Here is a 27,413-nt window from a genome sequence, read left to right as displayed (position 1 = left end):
AGGAGATTAAAAAACGATCCCAAGACTCTGAAGAAGTTGAAAGGTCTTCCTTGATGGTAGACTGGATGGCTTATGTGGTTCTGAGCCTGGGAAGAATTCTTTACAACAGATGCTCTGAAGGGAGGTTGAAAGAACACTGTCTTCCTCAGTCTGGGACTTAGAAAAAACATTATTGGATACCTGTAAAAAGTAGTCAAGTTTACCTGGATTAATTTATCAAGAATATATGTAGCCAAATGACAAAAAGTAATCTATAAGGTTAGGGCAATATATTTCAAATTCATTTTTAGTGTCCAGATGGAAGAAGAATATTTTACTTTTTCTCATCATGACCAAAGTAAATTGAAATAGTAACTTATTTGATTCCATTTTTGCTATTATTATTGCTTTTAAGTTTTGTGGGAAAAAGCAGAGGACCTGACTCTGTAAGAATGTAAGCTTTTTGAGGTCAGGGACTGCTATGTTTTTGTCTTTGTATTTAACAATATAACAAGTCTTGGTAAACATTTATTAAATTGAAAAAAAAAAAGTGCGGGCTTTGCAAAAAAAAAAAAAAAAAAAAAAAAAAAAGGTAAAAAGTATATGATCAACCAATCCAAGGTTGAGAAGATGAATGGCATCCTACCTTCCCAGAAATAGCTAATTGTGGGGTTTGTCTCCAATCTAATACACAAATTGTCCTCCAAACACTCTGATTATTCCTCCTTTCTCTTTTGGGAAAATTCTCAACCTTCACTCTTCCAGGCTGAGCATTAACCCCTCTGAGTAGTTAAAACCTAAAGGTCATCAGAGTACCCACAACAGATTGAGAAAGGCGCTATTGTGAAAATCCCATCCCTTCAAAAGGATATCCATCTTCTCTCTTCCTAGGTCACCTTAGGGATGAAACAAAGTGCCCCACATAGGATGAATTTCAGAGCGAAAGGGGTCCTCAGATAAAGTCATTTTTTATCAGATGAGGGTGGTGGTTCATTGGAACTTAATCAAGGTCACGTTGGTAAGATGAAGTTCTATTAACAATTTTCACTGACCAAGAAATCTGGGAGGTTCTCTGTTCACCTTCTTCTTTACCCCAATCAAAAGAATATGTAAAACTTACTGGGTTTTCAAAGCAACTAATTCCAACTGCTGCTTCAATGAGAAACATGCCACCTGTATGGCATCAAATGTACCTGGAAAAATAACTAGTTTTTTGAAGGTCTTCTTCAGCTGTTTCTGTATCTTTGAAGTTTCTCAAGTCACTGCTAGAAGACTTTCAACATGAGCAGGAAAAATAAAGTGTTGGGAGGGTTTAAGAGATGGCAAACCAAAGACCAGACAATGAGGAAACCAGGATTTCTTTGAAATAACAAAATCCAAGGTTTTGGGACCCAAGCCAAATAGATAAGAAAGGAGAAAAACTGGATGCAGAGATACCTGTCAGAAGGTTGAGGAAAAAAAAAAAAAAAACATTATAAATAATTGAAATAAGAGTGTTAGTAGTTGTGGTAAAAAGTAGGAAGGAAGTTAGAAAAGATCTTGTGGATTTATGGGACTTGACAACTAATTGGATATTTGAATCAAGGGAGACAATTGTCATAAATGATTGAATTTTCAAGCTGGTGAATTTTCAAGACTTGGAGATAGAGTTGATGATGATCAACAACTAGGGAGTAGATTTTGAAGGAAAGTTAATGGGATAAATTTGTACATGTTAAATTTGAAGTGTTGGCAGGAAATCCAAGTAGAAATATCCAGCAGACAATTAGAAATGCAAAACTTGGAGCTCACAGAAGGTGAAACCTGGATATAGAGAAATATGCATAATTTTGAATAGAGGTTGGTCTCTAAAGCATTAGGAAGCTTCTTTCTTTGTGAAGGTGGGATACTATGAATGAGGAATGCTATATATAGTTGAACTTGACTGAGGTAGTATTTATCTAATCTTGAAGCACTAACTCAATGCTAGAAATACTTTGTTTCCTGTTCTGCACTCAGGCATTTGGGTTTAGACTATATTCCTTACTAGGGGAGCTTGCTTTTTATATGGGGGTGGCTTGATTTTCTCACACTCTTTGGTTTCTAAAATCTCTCATCTCCCTATGGACAAATGATTTAAAATTTAGATTTACAATTTTTCCCAAAAAGAGGGAGTAAAAGGGTACTCAATGAACATTATATGAATCAGATACAAGAGAGATAATTTATTCCCGTATAAACAAGAAACACTAAATATAAATGACTGACAAGTGTGCATTAACAAAACAGAATTCAGTAACTTATCTCATAACTATTGTTAGAAGCTATTGAAAACCTAATACTTATATTTCATCAGAACATAAAGCAGATTGCAAGCATGGTAATAATGCATTTTAAATTTTGCTGTGTTTCTGCACTGTCCAAATAACTTCTGGCATGTTTGTTGATAATAAATGTCAAGGCTTGGGACAGTCTTCTTGTTGGCAGCTTTCCATTCTGATGAAGAAACATTGCTTTCTGCTAACTTACTTTTGTCATTGCCACAAGTGACAGCTCCTCTCATTGGAGCTAGTGTCTCTAACCCTTCCAAATTCACATTCTATGCCTATTCCCACCCTCCCCAACTCTGTGCATTGGAGAATGAAAACCAAGAGAGAATTATTTATAACATGAGAAAGTGGCAAGAAAGGTAAGAGATTGAGGCAAAAGCTATTTCTATTGCAGCACCCAATCCTCTGCCACTGTCACAGGGAGAGGAGGACCCAAAGGAATACTCAGGATTGACCATGTCATATTAAAACACATTCAGCACTGAATTACCACATGGCTGGAACACCCACTTTCCGCTGCCCGCCAGAGCTTCCACATGGTTACCTAGATTTAGTAATAGCAATTTTGATCATAGGGATGGAGAAAGAGAGGAAAGAGATGGGTCTCTGCTATAGTTAATTCTCTTAAATTGCTTTTTTTTTTTTTTTTTCTTATTCTTTGCTTTAAAAGAAAACTCCCTGGATAAAGGAATAGACATATGCAGAAACAAAATGCTGTAAAAACAAAACATATTGTACTTAAAAAAAGAAAAAGCATACACAACTTATGGGTCTTGAGAGCTGAAAGATTGATTCAGTATCTTGCCCATTTGGACATAGTATGTGTCAAAGGCCTTTCTTGTACTCTGGTCTTCCTGACTCCAAGGCCTGCCTTCCAATGATTCCACCAAGTGGTCCCCCTTCAGAACTCACTTAGTATGGGTCTAATGACAGATCAAAAAGAATATAATGGTAGTAAAAAAAATTGTTTTAGTGTGTATTTTTCCTTTGTTACTGAAGCTGTAAAAAAAAAAAAAATATGGTTGTTTTCCAGTAGGGAAATCTTGTTTTAGAGTGTATTTTTCCTTTGTTATTGAAGCTGTAAAAAATATATATCTATATGGTTGTTTTCCAGTAGGGAGTACGTTCCAGTCCACTGAAACACTAACACTGAATAATACTTTGCTGGCTTTTAATAAATCAAAGCTTCCAGACTTGATAGATCAATCACCAAGAACTAACTTAGACCCTGAAAGAATCTGGTTTTAAAAGAATACAATCTCATGTCACTTCCTCTCAAGCTTTGCTGATAGCTTCCTTGTTTTTCCTTTCTTGCATGGTGAATAAATACACAACATTGCTGAGTGAGTCTCTTGTTAAATTTTCCAAGAACATTTTCCCCTGTCTTGGTGTATGTCATCACCTGGCCCTCTTGGGAAGAATGCCTCATTTGTTCAAGGAATCAAGTGGATGAAAAACCAGATTGAGAATTTCAAAATTGTTCCAAATGTTTTAGTGACAGGAATAATACATAAAATTTCAAACTACAGGCAGCCTGTATCCCATACTAATCCTACTAAGACAAGTGAATTAGCTGTTATTTGGGGAACTAGATGTTCTGGACAAGATGGGTCCCAGAACCAGGAAGACAAAAACCTTTCTTTCATAAAAAAGAGTTGAATAGACCTTTGGAAAAGCTACTTTTGGCAATCTTACTATTTGTGCTTTGTTTGCATTAGGATATGACAGCTGTAAAGAATCTTAGAGATTATCTAGTCCAACCTCTGTATTTTTCATAGATGAGGAAATTAGAGCCCAGGGAAATTAATTGATTTGTTCCAGGTCATATGGAGGGCATAGCTGAAAGCTGAACCTGAGGTTCTCTGTTTCTTGATTGAAGACTAATTTATTCTTCTATGTTGTCTCCCTCCCAATGGGTTTTATCCAAACTTACCACTCACCACAAGATGTTTCAGCCATATTGTACTCTCTGGGAGCAGCAGGTAAAGTGGAAAAAGAAATGCAATTGGATTTTGATGCCTAACAACAGTCCTGGTTCTACCTTCCCTTTCAATTACAATATATCTTGGGAAGAGCACAGGATTAAAATTAGAGAACCTGGCTTCAAATCCAAGCCCCTTATTTTATGGTGATTCCCATATCAATCAGTTAACCTCTGTTTTATTCTTTAATCCCTAATTACATTCCTATAAGTTTTCTTTATTATTGTTTCCCTCTCATTCCTCACATTAATTACCCTGAACTTATTTTGTATATAATTTGAATTTACTTGTCTGTATACATTTCTTCCCCCTCCCCCAATGACATGTAAGTTCCTTAAAAACAAAATAAACTAAGACACATTTATTTTTTCATGCAATTGGAAAATACTAATTGTTAATGGCTAGGTCAAACCAATGTAGTAAAAATGATAATGGACTAAATTAATTTATATATTTAGTGTTGTGTCAAATTCTCAAACGTATTTTATAGACTTAAAAAAAGATGATGAAATTCATGTGAATGAACAAAAGATCAAGATTCTCAAGAATGATCATGAAAAAAAAGTGGAAAAAGAAGGAGCTCTATCAGTACCAAATTCAAATGACAGCAATAATCATTAAAAATATTTGGTACTGGTTTAAAAAGTAGAAAGGTAGATCAGTAAAACAGATTAGGGAAACAACATGCAGAAGCAAAGTTACATAGTAGCTTGATGTTTGATAAGTCTCAAAGGCTTCCTGAAGAAAGAACTCACAAAAACTGCTGGGAAAACTGTATAACAATTTGGCAGAAATTAGTTTTAGATCAACATCTCAAATTGTTGAGGTATAGATTGAATGTTGAGGTGTAGACCAAATGTTGAGGTCTAGATTTGGGGTACCTAAATGAAATTAGGGTTTAGTTAAGGTCTAGTGGCAGATTTGGGGTACAGGAAGTCAAACAAAGCTCCCCTGCAACCCCCTTGGATTGCAAGTCCCCAATAAAAGCATTTATTAGCCCGAGAGCTAGATTGATAAAAGAGGTTTATTACTGAGTTTGGAAGTAAGAGATAGGTGAAGGTAGAGATAAGGAGGGCACTGGACAGAGGGTCCTCACATGGCTGGCATGTTTGGAATCTCTGCAAAGAGGGGTTCCCAGCGTGGCCCTTTTAAGTCAGAGACTTAGCTCGAGGGGCTTTTGGGTGTAGCCCCAAAGTTGGCTCAGATCCGGGTGGGGCTGGGACAGGTCCGGATCTTCTATTGGAATTCAAAGGGACCAGGATTTGTGAGTCAAAGGGTAATTTACATTAACTAGGGGGGGTTGGGAATCAAAGATTGGAATCTTTCCCACATCATTCCCCCCTCAAGCAGTTGGAACTTAAATTCATTTAAGGAAAAAGACATGGGGCAAAGTCTGTTATTGAGACAGAATTGAAGATTTTTTCCTTCCAGGATTTTCCAAGTTCAGGGGTCCCCTCTTCATCCCCCTCTCAAGCAGTCACCTCCAAAGTCATATGGGAAAAGGGGCACTGATCTCCTCTTAACTGCTTCAAGCTGGCAAAGGCCATAGAGATTTGGGGTTTCATGCCAGGAGGTGAGGTGTGAGGTGTGGGATTTGGGGATGGCAGCAGGGCATTTAAAGGGTGTTTGTCCTGGTCAGTTGTTCCCAGTCAGTTGTCCCATGTTCTCCAGGCTGAAGAGCAGTTGCGAGTCCAAAGATTGAAGCCCAGATCTTGGGGGCAAGTTAAAACCGGGGTGTCATCCAGGGTGGAGATGCAGCAGAAAATGCATCAGGCTGCCTGTAAGAATGTTGATAGCCCATTTAACAAGGAGAAGTAGGAGAAAATGCTGGGAGCAAAAGATTATTTGTCTATAGTAAAAAGTGTTAAGTAGCCTAGAGTTTAGCCCTTTCACTCCTAATTTCCAGGAAAACCAATTTCTCCTGAGGTTGGTATTAAAGGGTGTGGACTAAGAAGTCAGGGTAGGCAAGAGGCCTTGATATCTAGTCAAGATAAGAATGCAATTTAAGCTCTTAGAAATCTTTTAACTGTGCTGCCTTTCTTTTAAAAAGAGTTGGTTCCTCAATAAGCAAAGATCCTGAGCCTTCCCCCCACTTTCCCCACTCTTATGGGGGAGGGGTAGAAGGGGACAGAGGGAGTGCAAAGTATCAGCACTGCCAACCCAGCTTACCGGCCCCTGAGGTGTTGGGATTGTCCTGGGATAAAAGGGAAAACAGGGCCAGACCCCAATTTCCTACCGGGGAGCAGGACGCCGGGGACCAATTCAGCCCCTGTGGTGTGATGCAGTTTCTCCAGTATTCCTCCTGCTCGAACTCAGGACAGAGACTGGGGTCTCCTCAGACAGTTTCCGGGATACCTACAGGCCTAAGTCTGGGAGAGATTTGTATTAAAAGGCGCTTCTGCTCCGAGTATTTTTGAGGAGGCAGAAGTTGCCCTATGAAGAAAAGAGCTGAGAGTCTCAGATTGGAGGTAAAGGGAAACCAACAAAGAGTGGTTGGCAGCAGAGTGGAAGAAACATGAGTTTTGGACCCCGGAGGTGGGTGGGTCCTAGGTTTCATTAGGTTCAGTTTCTCAGCTTTAAAAGAGACAAGTGTGCTGAGTGTGTTTTGGCTCGAAGCTTTTGCCTGAGGGCACAAGTGTTAATCAGTCCCAGGATTAGAAAGAAAAAAAAGCACTTTAAAGGATGGACTTGTCCGGAGAGAGATTGGAATTCAGCTAATCTATTCAGAATTCAGGTGTTGAGATTAAGGCATTTTTCTCAAGCCCAGTGTTTGTCTCTGCATTAAGTGACAGTTTAAAATCTCCAGGGATGGGGGAGGGAAGCCAATTCATTGCGAAACCTGAAGATTTTCCCGTTCTATAACATAACCTTCCTAGACGTCTCTAGAAGGTGTCACAAAGGGCCTCCTTTCCAGAAGGCCGTTTGCCAAAGAAAAACCAGGATTTTGTCCCCACAGCATCCCGCAGGCGACTAATTCCTTGAAAGACTCCCGGAGCCTGGCAGCAAGCTCAAATTAGCTCGAGACTTTGAGCCGCCCCACCCCCCCTCGTTGTAGAAGGGTGATGTGGTGGATTTGCCTCAGTGGAAACCTCCTAAGAGGGCCACCAGCATTGAGGGAAAGGTAGCAAAGAAGTGTAGTAGGAGTGGGTGTGATCTCCATTTCAATAGCTCCTCACTTAACTCTAGACAGTATGCATATTCTATAGCCCCCAGGTTCCCTAAACCGTAGTATCTCAAGGAATGGGGGAGGGAAAACAGGGTACAAGTCTAGAGAGCTTGAGAAAAGAAGAGGAAAGACAGACTTCTTTGCTAAAGGTGTTTACCGAATTCTTAAATGGCTTCAGTTTCTCCCATTAACTCATTTCTTGCTGCAGTCAAGGAATGAGGGGAAAAAAGAAAAAAAAAAAAAAAAAGCCATCTTCAAAAGAATTTAATTTGCCTTAACCTGGAATTTTATTCCCCAGCCATCATTCCAAAGGTTTTTCTTGAAGCTGCAATCTGGCCAGGGTTGGAGCCCAGAAAAAAACCTTTTAATTGTTGGCAGGGACATAGAACGCCAATCCAGAAAATAGAACAGAGTGTGCTAAGAGCAAAAGGTTTTAGGACTGAGAAAATTAGGAGCAAAAGAGTTCCCACCTGTAGGGTTAGGTAGGAAAGAGGAAGAGACAGACCTAGACTGGTTTACCTAAGTTATCTCTCCACAAGCAGCTGAAAAAAGGTTTTAAATGGTGCCCTAAGGCTAAGGAAAAAAGCCAAGAGCAGTTTAAAATGCACTGTCTTTGTAGACAGCCCCCATGCAAAAGCTTAATTCTGAGGCTTCTACAGTTAATAGGCTGTGTTGGGAGGGGGCATTGCTCTAACACAGGATGACCAAATAAGGCAAAGCGAGTCCCGTTTAAAATGTATGGGACAAGCATGCTTCCTGAGGACTGGAAGCTGCGGCTTTAGGAGCCAGGTAAAGGTCTGGGAGTGGTGCGGCTCACTTGTCCAGATTGCCAGCAAAGTTCTGTTTTAAAAGTTTATAACCTTTCTGGAGATTTTTAAGATTGAGTCCCCAATCTCCCCACTGTACAGTAACCCCAAGAAGGGGACAGGATAGGAGCATTTAAATGGCAGGTTGCCAAGCCACATGGGAGAGTCTGAAACAGGCCTCGAGTTCTACACTCCCCACTCCATGGAAAAAAGGGGGAGAAAAGGCCAGAGTGAGGAAGAGATGCCATCTTACCCAGCGCAGTGCGTCCCAAATGGCGAGGGCTCCTCTGGTGATTCCACGTTGGAACTTGGACGGGGCAGCTCATCTAAGCCCCCAAATCTTGCTGGGAGAGCAAGACCTGAAGGAGAGACCCCTTACCGCTGTCCAAGGAGTAGCAGCCGTGGGCAGAGACATTCTCTAAAGTCGCCCCAATTCAGTGACCTTTCTCCTCATGGCTAAAGCCTGACCATTAGAAACTCCATTGCATTTAACAGTGGATTGGGAGAAGGGCTCAAACATGGCTCCTCTTGGGTTTCTCCGGTTATCTCCCCAGAACAGATCAAAGAGAGCACTGGCCTGGGACCCCTGAGAAGGGTGGGGTCCCCAGAACGGCCATGTGTCTCCTTGGTCTGGGGGGGGGGGGGGGGTTAAAGAGACACTTCCTCTCGTGTCTCGAGTCCCTGCCTGAGAGCAGGGCTTTCTAGTGATGGAAAAAGATTAGAAATGCATTGAGATGCAAAGGAAGGGCCTTTGTCTCTCAAAAGGATTTGGACTGAGGGAGTTTCCTCAATTAAAGAAGATGCTCCAGGAAAGATTTTAGAGGCAGGGGAATGTCTAGATTGTGGACAGGTAAAACTTTTAGTTTTCCAAATCCTTGCAGCCTCTCTCATATCTCTTAGAGACAGAGAGCCGACAAAAGAAGCCTTTTGTCAAACCGCAGCAATTCCTCAAGAATTGTGCCAGAGCTTAGAGCTCCCACCGACGACCCAAGCCCGACCCAAGGGCGTTGGGTGTCCACTGCAAGATTAGAAAAGAAAAAAGTCTTTTACCTTGTCCGGAGTTCCAGATTGCCTGGTAAGAATTGAAGCCTTTTCACCTGAAATGCAAGTAGGGTGAGACGGAATGCAGATATTCTCCCCACTACCTTAGAGATAGAGTGAGACAAAGAAGGAACATAGATTCTTCCCAGAATACTGCCTGACAGCTCAAAATCCAGATTGGTTCTGAGTGCCCTGAAAAGATTGGGGTTCGGTTTGGTCAACAAATTATCTAGCTTCCGGTGTTCGTTTTGTCAGGGAACCAAATGTTGAGGTATGGATCGAATGTTGAGGTGTAGACCAAATGTTGAGGTCTAGATTTGGGGTACCTAAATGAAATTAGGGTTTAGTTAAGGTCTAGTGGCAGGTTTGGGGTACAGGAAGTCAAACAAAGCTCCCCTGCAACCCCCTTGGATTGCGAGTCCCCAATAAAAGCAATTATTAGCCCGAGAGCTAGATTGATAAAAGAGGTTTATTATTGAGTTTGGAAGTAAGAGATAGGTGAAGGTAGAGATAAGGAGGGCACTGGACAGAGGGTCCGGTAGACAGAGAGTCCTCACATGGCTGGCATGTTTGGAATCTCTGCAAAGAGGGGTTCCCAGCCTGGCCCTTTTATAGTAGGAGACTTAGCTCGAGGGGCTTTTGGGTGTAGCCCCAAAGTTGGCTCAGATCCGGATGGGGCTGGGACAGGTCCGGATCTTCTATTGGAATTCAAAGGGTAATTTACATTAACTAGGGGGAGTTGGGAATCAAAGATTGGAATCTTTCCCGCATCACAACCACTGTGCTGTTTTATGATTATTATCTCATTTGAGAGTTATAACAACACGGATAAGTAGGTGCTATTCTTATCCTCATTTTACAGGTGAGGAAATTGAGGCAAACAGACTGACGTCACACAATTAATAAGTGATGGAGGCAGGATTTAAATTCAGATCTTGCCACCAGGCCCAGTAGGCCCACGGATAAATTACTGATGGAGCTATGAATTATCGCAGCCATTCTGAAAGCAGTATAGAAGTATTCCAGAAAGTTTTCAAACTCTGCATCCTCTTTGACCTCGCTGCACAGTATCGGGCTTCTACTGCAAAGAAATCAAAGAGGAAAAAAAATCTAGATGTGCAAAAACATTTACAGCAGCTTTGTCACGGTAGTGGGAACTTAAGGAGATGATCTCGGGGGGAAAGGCTTAACAAACTGCACTAGAATAGCACTGTGCGCCGTAAGGAATGATGAAACGGACTTTTCAGGGGAAACTGGGAAAACGCATAGGAACTGATTTAGCGGGAAGTGAGCGGAAGGAGGAGAAAAATTCTTATTCTCAGTGGTAAGAGCGTCATAGAGAAGAAGAGCTTTGAAAGACTTGGGAACTCTGCAGAAGAACGCAAACTCCTCGGGACAGAAAGGTAAGCAACATAAATGCAGAAAGAGAGATGTAACGGATCTATTTGAGGACACAGCTAACAGGAGGATTTATTTTGCTGGGTGAAGCAGCTGCGCACAAGTTATAGGTAACGCAAATTTGGGCCCCCTGAGATTTACGGGGGCTCTTACAGACCCCCCCCCCCCCTGCCGAGACTCCAGTTGGCGCTCCCCAGCCGGGCTTGCAGACGCCTGCCTCGCGAGTCAGTTAGAGGGAGTTCCAGAGCGCGGATGACGTCATCGCCCCGCCCTGCGCCGGGCTTCTCCCGGCGTGCCCCGTTGCCCGGGTAACCGAGGGCGCGCGCGCGCGCGCGTTCCCCTCGCGCAGGCGCAGCAAAGCCGCGGCCATGGCGGACTCGGGCTGGAGCACCGACACCGGGGAGGCCGTGTATCGCTCGCGGGACCCCGTGCGCAACTTTCGGCTCCGGTACCGGCTCCCCCTCGCCCCTTGCCTCCCCCTCTGCCTCTCTTCCTGTTAATAGGCGCCTCCCAGGCCGCCCGCCCTGCTCCCCTCCTCCCGCAGCACCCGTGGCGCGTCCGCGGGTGGGGAAGCCCCGGGTTCGAGTTCTGCCCGCTGCGCCTCCGCGGCCTGGGGCGCGTCGTTTGCCCCGTCAGCGTCAGCGCCCTTTTGTAACGCGGGGAGGCGGGGCTCCAGCCCACGAGGTCCCTTTCAGCCCGCGTGCTAACCGGGCCTGGTGTTTCGCAGGACATCGTCATCCGTCGCGATGCTGATAGTAATAATCGCCAACTTTAATAATAACTTATCCCGCGCTTCCTGCGCGTCAGGCACTTGCTAAGTAAAAAATTGCCAATTTTCATCTCATTTGGCCCGCAAGGACAACCCCGGGGGGGCGGGTCCCTTTATCACCCCTCTTTTACAAGTGGGGAAACTGAGGCAGGGTTTTTTTTTTTTTTTTTTTTAAATAAAATGACTCGCCCGAGGTCACAGAGCTGGCAAGTTCCGAGGCTGGATTTGGACTTCGGTAAGACCGGATGCAGTCTCTCAGTCTGACCCGGTTATTAATCGTTGTACATTAGTCAAACAGCGAAGTCGGGGCGCCTTTAACCCAGCAGCATCAGCCAGCATGCGCTAGTATTGTGATTAGTTGTTGGGATTTGGGGGGTATTGGCAGCAGGTGGGATTCGAGGTCTGAGAGTAACCATTCCCGTCTCCCTAAAGAGCCCTCTGCAGAACAAGCCGGTTTTCAGTTTGTCTAATTAGAAGTTGGCACCCAGAGAAAAGGAACGTGGGATAAAGGGCTCCTTGAAATGAGTGTGAGACTCCTTCTAGCTTTAAGCCCTGAAATAAAGTCCGTTTTCTTCATTTGGGGGTGGGGGGGATAGGTGGGAAATGCCCACAGTGACTGCCAGGCGGAGTCTAGAATGCAGCTGTCCAAAGTCTGAGCCACATTCTGGAGTCAGGAGATTCCAATGGGGCGCCGCTGTAGGAACGCTAACCATTCTTCCCCTTTGAGCCTCAGCTTCCTTTGCAAAATGACGTGGTTGGTCTAGATCTCTGAGCCCCCTCTCCCGGTTCTTACCTTCTGTAGTCACATGGTTCCCATCTCATGTTCTCTGGGGCTCACTGTAGGTCTATTCCTTCTCTGAGACCTGAATCGTTCTTCCTCAGACCTAATCAGAGACGCACTTTCTTCTCACGGAGGTAGCTTCCTTCAGGTTGCTTTCCACCAGGATTCCTGAATCACAGACTTTGCTTTAACTCTTTACTTCTGCCCTCCCTCCCAGCAAAGTCTTGCCTTCCCTAGCTGCCCACTCCCATTGATGGTACTCCAGTCATTGTGTTTTTTGTACTAAGTTTTTCTCTCTATTTTTCTCTTTATCAGAGTTCATCTCCAGAGAGTCTCCTCATGTAACCTCCTCCTCTACCAGTCTGCTCCCCAGCTAGTAAATGACCTTATCAACCTGGGCACCTTTAACCCACCAACATCAGCCAGTATGTATTAATATTATGATTTAATTGCGTGGGAATTTGGGGAGGGTATTGGCAGTAGGTGGGATTTGAGGTCTGAGAGTAACCATTCCTGTCTACCTTCCTCCTACTTTCCAGGAAGGGAACCTGAGTTCTTGAATTCTCTGTTCTTGTCCTGGACTCCTGAGGACTTTATACCTTTGAGGAGGTTGGCTGCTCTGCTTCCCCAAAGAGAATTTGAGCAGGGAGAGGAAAGGGGAAATATATTCTTTACCAAAAGAGTTCTGAATGGGTTCTAGTTCTATAAGTTCTACATAGTTCTAGGTGCTTATACCCTAATCTAATCAGTCAGTATACATTTATTATCAATTGCCCATTCATTGATTAAGGCAGTCAAACTGAAAACTGTTAGACTTAGCTTAAAAAAGTCAAGGTCTCCCTCTTCATCCAGGGCCATCTCCAGTCCTCCTGATCTCTATCTGTCCCCTGGACCCAGATGGTTCTGAAGGGAAAAGTGACCTTGCACACCCTCCCTCACTTAAATCCAACTCACTTGCATGTTATGGCATCTCCTCCCTGATGTCATGGTCCTTTTCAAGAAGGGAGGACCAACAACAATTAAGTATCAACTACTGTCTGCCAGGCATTGTGCTAAGCATGGGGGATACAAGAAAAACAAAAGTGAGAGTCTCTGCTCTCAAGGAGTTCACAGTCTAATAAGAAACAACATGAAAACAACAGACAAGCTACACACAGGCTAATTTGGAGATAATCAGTGGGAAGGCCCTAGAATTAAGGGGCTTGGGGAAAGACCTCCTGTAGAAAGTTGGATTTCAATGGAGACTTAAAAGAAGCCAGGAGACAGAGATGACCAGCAGTGACACTGCCTGGAGACAGGAGGAGCAGTAACAGCAGGGAGGCCAGGGATGCTGGATTGAAGTCTCTCCGTCAGGGTGGAAGGTGGAAGAAGATTGGAGAGGTGGGAGAGGGGCAATTGAGGAGGACATCAGAACAGAGGATCTTCTGTACCACCACTCTAGAACCTGTCAGAGCACATGTTGCTGCCTACTTATGGTCCTTTCTAGTCTCTCTTGTGGAATGATGGATTGCCCATTCCTGAGAATGAATGTTCTCATCTACAAATTATCTGCCTTACAGAGCAGTTACGATCAAATGTTAAAAGTGGCAGTTAATATTCTCTTTGTTCCACAAAATCCATTTAACCAGTAACATAAATACATTTAACCACCATTCTAAACATTGTTTCTGTGGGGAAACCTGTCTAAAGTTACCACTTGAGACAAAAAGGAGAACCTCCATTTCTACAAGGGGGACTTCCCCAAGTCCCCCAAACACTGTTGGAGAGTAAATGTGCTGTATGACTAGAGATTCAGAACTAGAAGGGACTTTAAGGCAATCTTGCCCAACTTTCTCATTTTACAAATGGGAAAACTGAGGCCTATGTTACTGGTTAAATGGATTTTGTGGAACAAAGAGAATATTAACTGCTACTTTTAACATTTCTATAGAAAAGTGAGTGCCAGTTTCCAAATAATTAACTTCTAGATTATTAACAATTGGGGACTGCCTATGTAATTCACCCTTTTGAGTCAGGTACACATCTGAAAATTTCATTGGCCAAAGAATGGAGGAGAAACACTATAATTAGACTCTTGCTTTCTTATTTCTTTTATAAAAATTCCCCAAGGGAGGAGGAAGCACAAATGGTGAAGTGGAAAGAACTTTGGATTTGGAGTCGCAGGCCCTGACTTCTGTGTCTGGCTCTCCTCTTTACTACCTTCTCTTGGCCTTATCTATCAAGTAAAGGAATTAGACTAGATGAGGGGTTCTGAACTTTAAAAAGTACACAAACTTTAAAAAATATTTTGATAACTATTTCAATTAAATTTATCTCCCTTGTAATCTTTTGTATTTACTTGATGCATTTAAAAATATTCTGAGAAATTAGGTCCATAGACTTCACTAAATTGCCCGAGAAGTTCTTAACACAAGAAAGGTTAAGAATCCCTTAATGAGGTGATAAAGGATTCTTCAGCTCTAAATATGATTCTTTAACTTCTACCTTCTTGTATCCCTCCTTTTACCCTTTCCTCTTCTCCTCTCCCCTCCTCTCCCCAGATGAGTGTCTTAGACATTTTTGAGCTGTTGTCTTTGAGGAAATTTTTATCTTTGAAAAAGGTTAAAATAAATTGGATTGGATTCTTTTTAGAAATAATTGCTGTGCCATCCCTCAGCTCCTTTTCGGTACCTTCTTTCTGGACGTACTGTGATGCTTTTTCAGGGATTTTAGCTCTGGGCTTGATCTCATAAGCTCAAGGGGCTGGGATTCTCCAGCAAAAAGGAGCAATTTGAGGAGGGCCAAGATGGTGGCGTTTAGCACTCATCATTGCAGTTTATCTCCGGTTGTCAGATTTGAGCAAAAACTTGGGGAGTGAGGAGCAGGAGGGAAGCTCCTGTTCCCAGGGGTATTGCTAAGTCATGGTCTGTTGAGAGTCTTGCAGGAGAATAAGAACACGGGCTCAGCTGCCCTCTCCAGAAGTGGAAGAGGGGAAGCAGGGGGGCTTCTTTGCTTATCTTGCAGGTGAGCATTTGAGAAAGGGAGAGGATGAAGAAGAAGTGGTGATTGGTTGGCAGGAGAAACTCTTTAGTCAGGTAAGTCTCTGGCTTCCATTTCTCCCAGTCCCTCTTCATAGCCATGACAGCTGACTGTCTACAGAGGCAGCCATTGCTGTCTGTGACTTCTAGTCCAACCCATACACAAGGACATCCCACAAGTGGCTGGCTAGCCTTTGCTTGGAGACCTTTCTTCCTCCCAAGGCCCCTCCTCCATTGGCACAGCCCTCATTGGGAGGAAGTTTTTCCTGACATCCAGCCTAAGTTTGCTTTTTGGGACTTCCACCCATTTGTTCCTGGCCATGTCCAGTTGAAAAAGCCTAGTCCTTTTTCCATAAGTGCTTGAGAATGTTCTGAATCTTCTCTTCTTCAGGCTAAATTTGCCCAGTTCCTTCTATTTAACCTCACATGAGGTTCCTTGTTTTTCCTTTTCCTTTTCTTTCTCATTGTCTCCATAGGAAGGAGAGTGAAAAGCAGAGAAACTTGTATTTCCTTCCCTCATCAGTACTTCTGATGAAGTTGCTCTGATGAGCAGCTGCAAGAGAAGAGCAGATAAAGAGGAAACTCAAAAGTTTTCACTCAATCCAAGTTTGGGGATGATCTGAGATTTTAGACATCTATACCTTGTCCTCCATTCTTTTTTATTTTTAACAAAAAAATATATCCAAGTTTTATTGATGCCTTTTGTTTTTACCTCACATTTATCTCCCAGAGAGAAGCAGCATGGTATAGTGGATAGAGGGCTAGTCCTAGATTCAGGAAGACCTGAGTGCAAGCCCTGCCTCTGACACATCCTGGCTGTGTGATCTTGGGCAAGTCACTCAGACCCTGTTCCCTTTCCCAGCAGAATGCCCCCATCTGACAAAAATCAAAAAATGAAGGAAAAGAAAAGTTCTTCAGTAAAACTGACCATCACATCAGTCGTGTCTGGCAATGTATGCACTATTCCACCTATCTCTGCAAGAAGGCAGATTCATTATCTTCAGCTCTTCTCACTACCCATATTTAATCATTATAAGCATTTGTACAATAATTATATATGGTTCACTTTTGGCCTTTTGTTCTTTCTGTTGATATGGTTATAGTCATTGTGTATATTGTTCTCTTGGTTCAACTTAATTTTAATCCTCATACTTTTCTGAATTCCCCCTATCCATCACTTCATATGTCAAAAATAGCATTCTATAACATCCACTCCAGGGATTTCAGCCTTATTTAGGCAGCAGCAAATATCTTTCTCCTCCCCAAAATAATATAATTCTAAAATATTAAGACTATTTCACATTATCAGGGTCTCAGAGATGAAAGGAAAATGAGAACATTGAGGGGGAAAGGAGGATATTTGATCAACTAAGTATATGACTGACTACGAAGTTCCAAATACCATGCAGCACAATTTGTTTAGCCATTCCCTTATTCTTGGACACCTGTATTGTTTCCATCTCTTTGCCCTCCCTCCCCCCAAAAAATTCTGCTTTGAATATCTTGGTGTAAATGATACTTTCTTCCTTTGTGTTCCTTGGAGTTTTTACCTAGCATCAAGTACTCTGCAGCAAAAGATATATTTATCTTAGTAACCATTTCAAGAATAATCCTAATTGTTTTTGCAATTGGGACCAATTTACATTTGCTCTGCCTGTAATGTATTAGGTGTACTTGTCTTTCAGCAGCAACATTATTTCTGTTCTATTCATATTTTTTAGCCTGAATAACTGAGAATTGACAATGTAAATGTACCCAGCAGAATAAATTCTGTGGGATCAATTTGGGTGAGAAACAACATGAACTTCATTTGAGGGTTTTCTCAAGGGATGCTTGTTCTCTTTCTCCTGCGCTGGAAGTTTGAGGTGGACTTGTACCAGAATGAGTCAGCCTGTCAAACCCCATTGGATCATCAGTATCGCCAGGAGATCTTAAAGCTAGAGGCTTCTGGTGGCAGGAGAAATCGCCGCATCTTTACCTACACTGATTCTGATCGCTACACCAACTTGGAGGAGGTACATTCTTCATTTTGCTTTCTCTGAACTTGCCTCCCCTTCTCCTTTCCTTTGTCCTGGGTGGAGATCTCAAACCTGGAGGGACATGACGTGCTCCTGTTCTGCCCGCTGTGATGTACTTGACTAGAGCCTGTTGTCTCCTCCTCTGGGCTGGCAGCCACAGGACCCCCATTTGCAAGGGGATGGCTACTGCTCCTCTTCCCTAGTAATGCTGATCCTGCGTCTAGAGGTTTCGGGGGAACCAATAAAAAGGCCCAAGTGTGGAAGTCCGTCAGACGTTCAGCTTTTCTCTCGACTGTTGAGTCAGCATTGTGTTTGGGCATTTAAAAGAGCAGTCCAGAAGAGCTGGGTTGCTCTGTCTAGTCCGCAGTTTACAACCGATGTCCATGCCCTGAATTTGTGTTAAGTGTGTCTGTGCTTGTTAGCATGTTGTGTGGGGATTTTTTTTCATTTATTGTGTGTGTGTGTGTGTGTGTGTGTGTACACATGTTGTGTGCAGGTGTATGTGTGTGCATGAGTGCACTGTGTGCAATGTGCATGTGTGTGTATGTGCATGTGTATGCACATGTTGCTTTGTGCATGTATAGGTGTGTGCATGTGTGTGTAGTGTGCACGTGCACATGTGTGTTGTGTGCACGAGTACACATGTTGCTGTGTGCATGAGTGCACATGTTGCTGCATGCATGTGTGCTCATGAGTGTACTGTATGCTGTTCACACTGTGCATGTGTGTGATGCACTGTGTATGCATGTGCACATGTGTGTTCATTCACTGTGCGTGTGTACACACATGTGTGTGCATGTGTCCACTGTGTGTTACATATGTGTGCTGTATGCGCGCATGTGCGTGCCTGTGTTCTTTCTCTCAACTGAGACTACAATCTCCAGCCCAGGAACCACATCTTTTGCTTTTCCTTTTATCAACATGAGTAATAGCCATATGGTTCTTAATTCACAAAGCATCTTTCTCACAATTGTCCCAGGAGGCAAAGAGTTATTTTTATATTATGAGAGAGGAAACTGAGGCTCATTGAAAATGAGATTAAGTGACCTGACACTTGCCCCCCCGGACTAGTATGTGGCAAAGCTAGAACTCCATCTCAGCTCTGACCCAAATCCAGTGCTCTTTCCCATCTGCCATATATCTGGGGGTGTCAGATGGAGTGCTCTGTACACAGTAGGTGTTGAGTAAATGCTGTTGGTTGAATCAAATACCATCTCTAGGATAGCAGTGAAGTAGGGCATGAATTGTCTTGTGTGGATCCTGCATATTTTCTTCATGAAAACCAAATTAAAATTTGGATAATGTTCAATATTTGCACCTGGACACTCTCAGGAGGTTTTTATCCTTAGATGACTTTCTCCATTTTCTAATGAAACAGTGTGTTAACTGGGTAATTTCTAGTTGGCATGTGCTCAGAGAATGCAAACTGATTATAATATCAGCATAGTCCAAGCTTGGTTAAGAGGGCTCCAGGGTTGCCTTCCTTATGAGGCAAGATGAAGCCCAAGAGAGATCACTTGTGGATCCCCTGGGCCATCTCTGTAGGTGGTTGTGGGGTGGTTGCTTTCTAGATGCAGGTCCAGGGATTGGGAACAGAAACAAGAACATTCCCTTGGTCACTCAGCCTGAAGTCATCATGTGTAGATGAAGGACATACGACTGTTCTCTTTTCCCAGCACTCTCAGAAAATGACCACCTCGGACAGCGAGGTGCCCTCCTTCTTGGTTGAGCGGATGGCGAATGTCAGGCGTCGCCGTCAGGATCGACGAGGGCTGTGAGTGCAAGCGGGTGCCGGAGGGACATGGGCTCACTTGCCCCCCTCTTCCTTTATCTTCCTGAGTCTAATGAAATAAGAGGAGGGGACTACCCTGCTGCCCTGAGCAGACCAAGTCTAGATTAGCCTATTCCCTCCTGAGGCCCACATTTTAGGAAGTCCTTCCTTTAGCTGTGAGGTGAAGCATCAGACCCAACAACAGCAGCCAGGGAGGCAGAGGGTCTGGAGGTCATTTCATAATGGACTTGGTTAAAGGAACAGGAAATGTTTAACTTAGAGAAGAAAGGACTTAGAGTGGGCCATAAGAGCTTTCTGTGAAGTAATTGAAAATGTCACATAGAAGAGAGACTATATTTATTCTGTTTGTCCACACAAAGAGTAGAAATATCAAAAAGTAGCTCTAGGCTCAATGGCAGAAAGAAACAGAGTTGTCCTAAAGTAGAAGGGGTAGCCCTTTCCAGCTTTCTAGGACTAGGGAGATTAGTGTTTGTGTGACGTCTCCCTCAGGGAAGGTGGTATCCTCAAGTCCCGAATCATCACCTGGGAACCATCAGAAGAATTCATTAGAAGCAACCATGTCATCAACACCCCGCTTCAGACCATGTACATCATGGCGGATCTGGGACCCTATGGAAAGTGAGTAAGACCTCTGACCACACTGCCCAGATCCCTGCCCTCTCCTTCCTTATCCTATAATCTTTGTCTTTGTCATTGTTGTAAGTAGTGGGATATACCCTTACCTTTCTGTTTTGTTTTGGAAGATCATGCATTGTAGTAGTAAAAGTTAGACTCCAAGAGAGAAAGGGAATTACCCTCACCTGTCCCCAGACCTTCCAATGTCCTACCCCTCTATCCTTGGTGCTGCTGTTAGCCTCCTAAGCATGAGTCCTAATTTCCTGATCTCTAGGCTTGGTCAGAGGGATTATGAGCAAGTGCTCTGTACTCTGAAAGTGGACAGCAATGGAGTGATCACAGTGAAACCAGATTTCACAGACAACAGGGGACCTTACAGGTGAGGAAAAATGGAAGGGCTGTTGAAGAGAGTTTTAGTGGACTAAAATCTTTTTCCTTCTCTTCATTTTTTGATGCCAAAAGCTGATATTTTACGGTCTAATTCCTTTCTGATGTTCACTTTTTAGAGGCTCTACTTTTAATGGAATAGCCTGCCTCAGGGGCATTAACTAGAGCAGGATTTCAAAAAACCTTTTTTATTATTCATTTATCAACCTTAAGATTTCAATAGACAATATGGAAAAGAAGACTATATATGAAACTGTGACATTCTGTGATAGTATTTTTGAGTAAATATTATGTTTAACACAGTAATAAACAACAAACTGTCCTACTTCTCTGTGTCTCTTGAATTTCTTTCCTTGGAGCAGTTTTATTTCAAAGAATGGATGAAATTAAGCTGACAGTCAGATCTTGTTCCCTAAATTGTCACCTGACAACCAACCATATATATTTAACCCTTTGGAAAATGCAAATTAAGCTACTAGGTACTTGCTCTCTTTTTGCCTCTTTACTTCAGCCCTTCCCCCCCACTCCTCCAGCTGTTCCAGGCAAACACACTAGATCAGAGCTAAGAAATCACATCTGCTTTGTCCAGACTTAATGTCTTTGCTCTGACTTTTCTTCATTGTGTGATCTGAGCAGAATTGTAACTGAAGGGGAGAAGCAGGAGCTGTGGAAGTACACAATTAAGAATGTATCCTCCCCTGCACAGCGAGAGGAAGAAGAACGGGAGCAGCGTGTGTTCAAGGATGTAAGGCCCCTGTTCCCACAGCTCTCTAGGGTGGGCCTCAGACACTGGGAGTTGAGGCTGTGTCCAAGGGTGGGGCCAGTATTTTTTCTCCTTCCCAGTTGTTGGAAAGTAAGATTGAGCCAGAGAATTAGGGCCAAATGTGTGGTTAGCTAGTTTTCCCTTCCTTCCCCCTTGGTTATTTCTTATTACTTTACTGGTCAGAGCTAAGAGCCAGAGACAAAAGGAGGAAAGGGGATAAGCTTCTGTTTTTTGGCTTTGTTTCTTCAGCTCTATGGCCGGCACAAGGAGTACCTCAGCAGTCTAGTGGGTTCTGATTTTGAGATGGTGAGTAGCCTACTTCCTTGTAGTACAACTAATTGCATAAATTCAGAGCAGGATGACTATGACTTATCAAGTGTATGCTTGTCACACCTGAGCATTTTTCTTTCAAGTGCCAGGAAATGGGAAGTGATGTCAGCACCATTGAAGGGCAGCTCCTTGACTGTTAACAAAAAACAGGTTAAGTTGTCTGTATTGGGATCTTTTCATTCTCTGTCCAGAAGCCTTGCTTCTAAGCCTGGCTACATGGAAGAATAGAAAGGGTTTTGAGTTAGAAGATCTGGGATTAAATCTCACTACTTTTACTTACTCCCTGCATATGCATTCCTTAATGAAGGAAACTGAGACCCACAGTGACCAAAGGCATACCAAGGAATTGTGAAATAAAAGTAGGTGGACTAGAGAATTGCTGAGTTCTTTTCTGGCTGTGAATCCTAAATCTAAGTCTACAGGAGTGGACAGTTTTCTCGTGGGTCTGATCCACTGCAGATTTCCTGCCCACTGCTATCCAAGAAAAACAGGATGCTTGTGTGCTTTATTCTCCATTGTACCTTAACGGGCATCTGCTATTGCTCTCATTGACTGGTTTTTATTAGTCTACCACATCTCTTTTATCTCTTTGACTGGCCTTCTCTGCTTTTTTCCCCCCCACTTGCCAGAGATAAGAGAACAGTACATTAGTAAGAGGTAGTAGTCACCGTCCTCCCTCTCCTCCCCCCAGGTCCTGATACCTGGGATCAGGTGGTAGTTCTAAGTTTGTATCTGTGATACCCGCAAGTGGGAGCCTGATTATTGGACAACATTTTCTAGGACTTTCCAATCTTTTCTCCACTCTCTTAGGCTGTTCCTGGCTCCCTGCGGCTCTTTGTTAATGGAGAGGTGGGTAAGTATCTTGATAGTATATGGTAGAGCAGAGAGACTACTAGATTTGGAGCCAGGAGAGCCCTGGGTTTGATCGTCACCCCCTTCACTTGGTCATTCTGTGACCATGAAAGTAAGTCCTTGTGCCTCAGCTGCCTCATCTCTAAAATGGGGACAGGAATCCCTAGAGCAGTCATCTTGTGCTGTTGTTATGAGGATACCCTGTGATGTTTTCCCAAGTCTTAAAACTTTGCATGAATCTTCTGTGATCATTATGTGGTCCTTCATGCTTAGGCAACACTTGACATTGTGGGTGAGCCACCATACCCTAAGAATCGCTGTGATGGTCAGTGGTGCTGCTTTTCTGGGGCACTCCCTGGGCTAAAGCATTAGGTCTGTTTGTTAACCTGAAGAGTTGCTTGTGATTAGGACCATAGTGCAGACCTGCTGATTTCCCTCTTGGGGGGAGGTATATAACATGCTGAAATAATTCCCTGAGGTCCCTCTTCACTGTTAACTTTCTTTTCAGTTTCAGCCCAAGGCTATGAATATGACAATCTTTATGTGCATTTCTTTGTGGAGTTGCCTGAATGTAAGTAATGCTGTAATCTCCAAAGAAGGTACTTAACCAGTTTATGGCATGGTTTTCCATTGGGAAAGACTCATGTTACCACTTAATTCAAAATACAGACAGAATAGGTGCTGGTATGTACTTTCCCTTCCCTTTGTCTTTAGATGTGATAAGAGCTTTTAGACTAAGCCCATTGTTGAGCTCACTGCCCCTTGGAGCCAGTGGCTTGGGGCAGATAAGAGTGTCTAATGACTCCTTTCATGTCCTCTTCCCTTTTTTCAAAGTGACTATTTAATAACATAAATCTGAGCAGGAAATTTGCCAGAAAGTATAGGTCTATTCAAACTTCTTGAGGATAAAATCTTTGCATCTTTAGGCAGTGAGGGGGTACAGTGAGTAGAATGTTGGACTTGGAGCCAGGAAATCTGAAGTTCAGATGCAGACTCAGACATTTACTAGCTGTGTGACATTTAGCAAGTCATTTTAATCTGTCTCAGTTTCCTCACCTGTAAAATGGAGGTGATAATAGCACCTACCTCCCAGGTTGTTGTAAGGATAAATTAAGATAATATCGGTAAAATACTCTACAAACCTTAAGGTCCTATATAAATGCTAGTTACTATTATTATCATCGTTATCCCTGCACCTGGCACTGTTCCCAGAACATAGTAGCTGAACTGAGTTAGGACCCAAAGAGTTCCTTTGGCTTTATCCCAGGCTTCCATTGAGAGCTGTCACGATTCTTCCAGGTGCTTTGTCTTCCTCTAGGCTACTTCACTGTGTTCTGAAGGTTCTAGGGAACTAATTGCTTTCTGGTCTTTGGTTCCTAGACTGGTCAAGTCCATCATATCAGCAGCTGTCGGGAGTAACGCAGACTTGTGTTACCAAGTCAGTGGGAATGGTAAGAAGAAAGAAAAGGGCCAGTCTTTGGACCCCTGCTGAATATCTGCTTTGGGGACTGCAACTTCCTTCCTTTATCAGGCAGACATATAGCACAGGGATGTGTGCAGAGCTGAGTCATAGGCTCTTGACCATGTGTCCATAGTGAGCCCCAGTTATGTGACAGGCCTTGTACTGGGGGACCCAAAGGACCAAAAGGACTAAGGACCAAAAATGAAATCATTAGTGGCCATAGTTTGTATAGGAGGCTCTTACCCTCTGCGTCTGTGTCACTGTATCACTGGGTGCCAGCTTTAGGCAAGTGACTGGTTATGGTGGAGACGGTCCCAGGGAGGCTGCTGCTGTGCTCTGTGGGACCTCGTGTGACCTGATGGTGAACCTTTTGTCCCTCCAGGACGAAGTGGCGTACTTCTCTTACCCTTTCACATTTGAGGCTTCGTTCTTCCATGACACTGAAGCTCTTGGTAAGTTGGTCATGGGCCTGTGGGTTTAGAGCTGGCGAGGACCACCATGGTCATCGGCCCTTTATTTTCAGATGAAGAAACTGAGACCCCGGTAGGGCGAAGCCCTGCCCAGCGCCACACAGGGTGTGCATGTCAGAGTCAGGACTTGAACTGGAGTCCTCTGACGCCAGTAGCCTAGTTCTTTGCAGTGTGGCACACTTCCTTGCCTCCTGAACTAGGGTCAGTCCTGGCAATCACAGAGTCCCATTCTTGTTTGCTTATGTGCCCCAGAGGATCTCTCTCAGTGGCCTGTGCTGTACTTGGAAGTCATCTCACTGGATTTCTGGCAGAGATATCGGGTGGAAGGTTATGGGTCTATAGTACTGCCCACAGCACCAGGTAAGTTCACCCATCCTAGAACTGGAGGTTTTCCAAAGAGTAATTCTGTTTCTGGGCTTAAGGTGCTTTAATTAGGAGTTGAAAGACATTTGAATTCTGACTATTTCATGGTTTACTAAAGTTCTCAGTGATTTTTACTTCTTCATTTAGGACTACTGGATGTAGCTCTAACTTCCTCAGCTTCGTTGGAATTCTTAAGTGCCTCTGCTAAAATTCCTTGGTTTTAGGGCCTCGAGAAAGGAGGCAGCTCTTATTTTGAAAATCCACTCAAGAACTTACTAGTTCAAATGTTTGCATGACTCCTGGCAAGGTATATATTAGAGCTGTTCTTTTTGATTCAGTGATCTGATTGGATGTTCTTACTGTCCTTTTGGCAAAATAGGGTCTCATACCATTACAGCCTCAACATGGAGGCCAGTGGAATTGGGAACTCTGGCAGAACTGAGGAGATTTTTCATTGGGGGCTCACTGGAATTGGAAGACCTATCATATGTGCGAATACCAGGGACCTTCAAGGTGAGTTTTTCCCTGGCTAGGTCCAAGGAAATGGACCCTATACTGGGAACTTATTTTTCTGTAGGAAATGAAATATGGGGCAAAATCCATATTCACTTGTCCATGCCTCTGGCATTAGAGATGATTCCCTTTCTTCCCCTGATCAATATTATCTGTAGTGTCATGGGTTCTAGGATGCCTCAGATAAGATGTAAGTGTGCTACCAACTTAAGAAAATAGAAAACTCCCTTCTTCCTCCCTCTTCCCTAAATGCTGCTGGTCTAAGATAGGAAAAAAAAGGGAGTTTTTAACAGGAAGCCAGCCATCTGTGTTGGGCATTTTGTTCTTTGGTGAAATTGAAGCTATTCCTAAAACTAGGAATTCAGAGTCTACCTTTAGCTGAAGATGACTGCTGGTAGAGGTAATGTAAAGCAGTTAGCTCATTGATCCTCTTCTGCACCTGTTCTCTAGGGGGACCGTCTGAGCCGCTTTGGGTTCCGAAGTAAGACAACAGGCAGTGTTACTTTTCGCTTTAACTGCCTCCAGCAGTCCATGTAAGTAGCCTTGGCCTGGATGCCTTGCTGTTCACGTGTGCAGAGGGTCCAGACTCTACTGACCATCCCTGGTGCTTCCATTTAACAGGGCCTTTTTGGAGTCTAGCTCCACTTGGAAGAAGATGCAGAGTGTGCTGGAAGGCATAGGAAGATTCAGTCAGCAAAACAACATTTTTAATGTGCTAGGTAGGTTTCTCCCTCATGCTGGCTTCCTACACAAGCCTGTTCTTCCCTAGTCAGGCAAGGTAACCCCTTTTCTGTCGCTTTTTCAGAGGCCTTCCAGCGAGCCCGACGTCGCATGCAGGAGGCTCAGGTAAACCTCCCTGAGGATCTGGTGAGCTCCTGAGCATTGTAGCCTCCAACCAGCAGCAGCCTCAGCCACAGTGCTTTCTCTGATGCCATGGACCATCATCCACTGCACCCCAACAACCAATAACAGACACTCAGATCCTCCAAAACCATGGACTGCCCTGAGGCTTATGTTCAGCCTTCCTTCTGGGTCTGGATCCTGATACAGCAAATTCCAGCAAGGCCAGAGCTTATTGGATGAGGGCCGCATGGGCAGAGGGACTTTGTGGCAGGCTTGGTCCCTTCAGGGAGCCCTGGGCTGGCCTGCTCTGCAGCAGGCAGGGCATCAGATCAGGGCCTGAGATATCTGATGACTTTACAACGTCACAAGGGAATCCAGAAAAGAAGGAGAGGTAAAATGATTCAGGGATTTTTTCACCATCAGAGTTCTGGCTCTCTCAAAACCATCTTTTTTTTACTTTTGCCTCAGGCAAATTGTGTGTGGTGGTGGGCAGATATGGGAGGGTATCTGTGATGGTGTGTGTGTGCACTCACAAGCTTCTGGGTAGGGGCTGAGTATGGCTCTGTGATGAGGAGCATTTGTATCTGGGGGTTTGCATGTATGTATGGACAAGAGTGTGCCCAGCCTGACCTAACTCATATACATTATTGAATGCTGTGGTTTTGCTTTTAGATTTTAAACATATAACTTGCTTTTACACCATCTCTTGTCTTGCCTGATTTTCCATCCAGGTTACTGGCACACTCATGTTCTCTCAGAACTATGTGAAATGGTGAGCCAGCTTTGCTTAAGAGATGATAACTTCTTTTTCCTTTCATACCCAGTATTTATCCTATTCTTCAGAGAATCTCTCAGTGTGGGCTTGTTGCTCAGTTAGGGAGCCTATAGGTAAAAAAGGTACAGCTCTCTTTCACTGAGAAATAGGGAAATTCCACAGCAGCAACCATCTGTAATGTTCTTGGCCTTCAACCACTTTTTTTCTGGTCGAATCAGCCCATTAGTCATAGAAAATAAGACATTCTGCACTTTTTCCAAGGATAAGTGATTGGCCATATCACCTTAACTGAAGGCTGTGCATAGCTAATGTCTCACACATAGAGCACTTAAATTCTGTCTTGCTTTCCCCCTTCCTTTTCTCCCTTCTGAACTTATTCCCTCTCTTCCCTTCGACCCCTCCTGGATTGTGAGAATGTCCTTCCCCAAGCACACAAATAGTGACAATTGTGCTTTTAGCAGTGCTTTATTGACAGAAGCAGGATGTAATTGGCTCACTGGCCAAGAACAGATTTTAGCCCCAGAGTAGGGATCTTGCAGGAATCTGGCACTGTGAGATGTCTGACTCTTGGAGATCTAGAAAAAGAGACTTTTGTACTTTAGGGCCAGGGAACCCACTGTCAACTCCATCTCTGGCCTGGGACGTCAAGATTTCTGCAAGTCCAGGATCCATAGCCATTAATCTTAGCATGACTTCCCAGGCCCATGCATCTGGGAACCTGGGGTAAAAGCTAGATACCAGAAGGCAGCAACTAATGGTACCCAGGGAACTCATACTGCCAATCCTGAGCAGTAAGCTTGGCTCTGAGAGTGAAGCCAGTGAAAGCATCAGCAAGAAGTGGGACTATATGGAGAAAGGGCTGCTCCTCCTGGATGCTTCTGACTGCCCTGTCCCCAAGGAAGGAGCCTTGGACAGACTTCTGTGGGAATAAGCAGAAATGATTGAAAATGTAGTCAGCCAACGAATCTGGAAATGAGGCAGT

The 27,413-nt window shown here is 43.7% G+C and overlaps 1 protein-coding gene across 1 annotated transcript; it reads left to right on the top strand.

Annotated features, from left to right (window-relative positions):
- Nucleotides 1-11,004: 11,004 nt before the first annotated feature.
- On the top strand, nucleotides 11,005-26,353 carry MKS1 (MKS transition zone complex subunit 1). Its single transcript, XM_003767941.4, has 18 exons — nucleotides 11,005-11,129; nucleotides 12,547-12,656; nucleotides 15,235-15,305; nucleotides 17,108-17,263; nucleotides 18,943-19,040; nucleotides 19,548-19,676; nucleotides 19,948-20,052; nucleotides 20,697-20,805; nucleotides 21,073-21,129; nucleotides 21,964-22,006; nucleotides 22,514-22,576; nucleotides 23,386-23,456; nucleotides 23,850-23,919; nucleotides 24,190-24,297; nucleotides 24,680-24,813; nucleotides 25,264-25,346; nucleotides 25,435-25,532; nucleotides 25,619-26,353. The coding sequence occupies exons 1-18, from the start codon at nucleotides 11,050-11,052 to the stop codon at nucleotides 25,690-25,692; spliced, it is 1,659 nt and encodes a 552-aa protein (XP_003767989.1). The 5' UTR covers nucleotides 11,005-11,049; the 3' UTR covers nucleotides 25,693-26,353.
- Nucleotides 26,354-27,413: the final 1,060 nt, after the last annotated feature.

This window comes from Sarcophilus harrisii, chromosome 4 (genome assembly GCF_902635505.1).
Source record: "Sarcophilus harrisii chromosome 4, mSarHar1.11, whole genome shotgun sequence".
Taxonomy (NCBI): Eukaryota; Metazoa; Chordata; class Mammalia; order Dasyuromorphia; family Dasyuridae; genus Sarcophilus; species Sarcophilus harrisii.
Note: the sequence above shows the minus strand (reverse complement) of the source record. Positions and strands in the feature narration are given on the sequence as shown.

Bases quoted from the DNA above. Each gene is read 5' to 3' on its own strand.
- MKS1 (XM_003767941.4), top strand. From the start codon at position 11,050: ATGGCGGACTCGGGCTGGAGCACCGACACCGGGGAGGCCGTGTATCGC. The intron at 20,053-20,696 runs GTGAGGAAAAAT...TGATCTGAGCAG, and splicing joins GACAACAGGGGACCTTACAG to AATTGTAACTGAAGGGGAGA. The intron at 21,130-21,963 runs GTGAGTAGCCTA...CCACTCTCTTAG, and splicing joins TGGGTTCTGATTTTGAGATG to GCTGTTCCTGGCTCCCTGCG.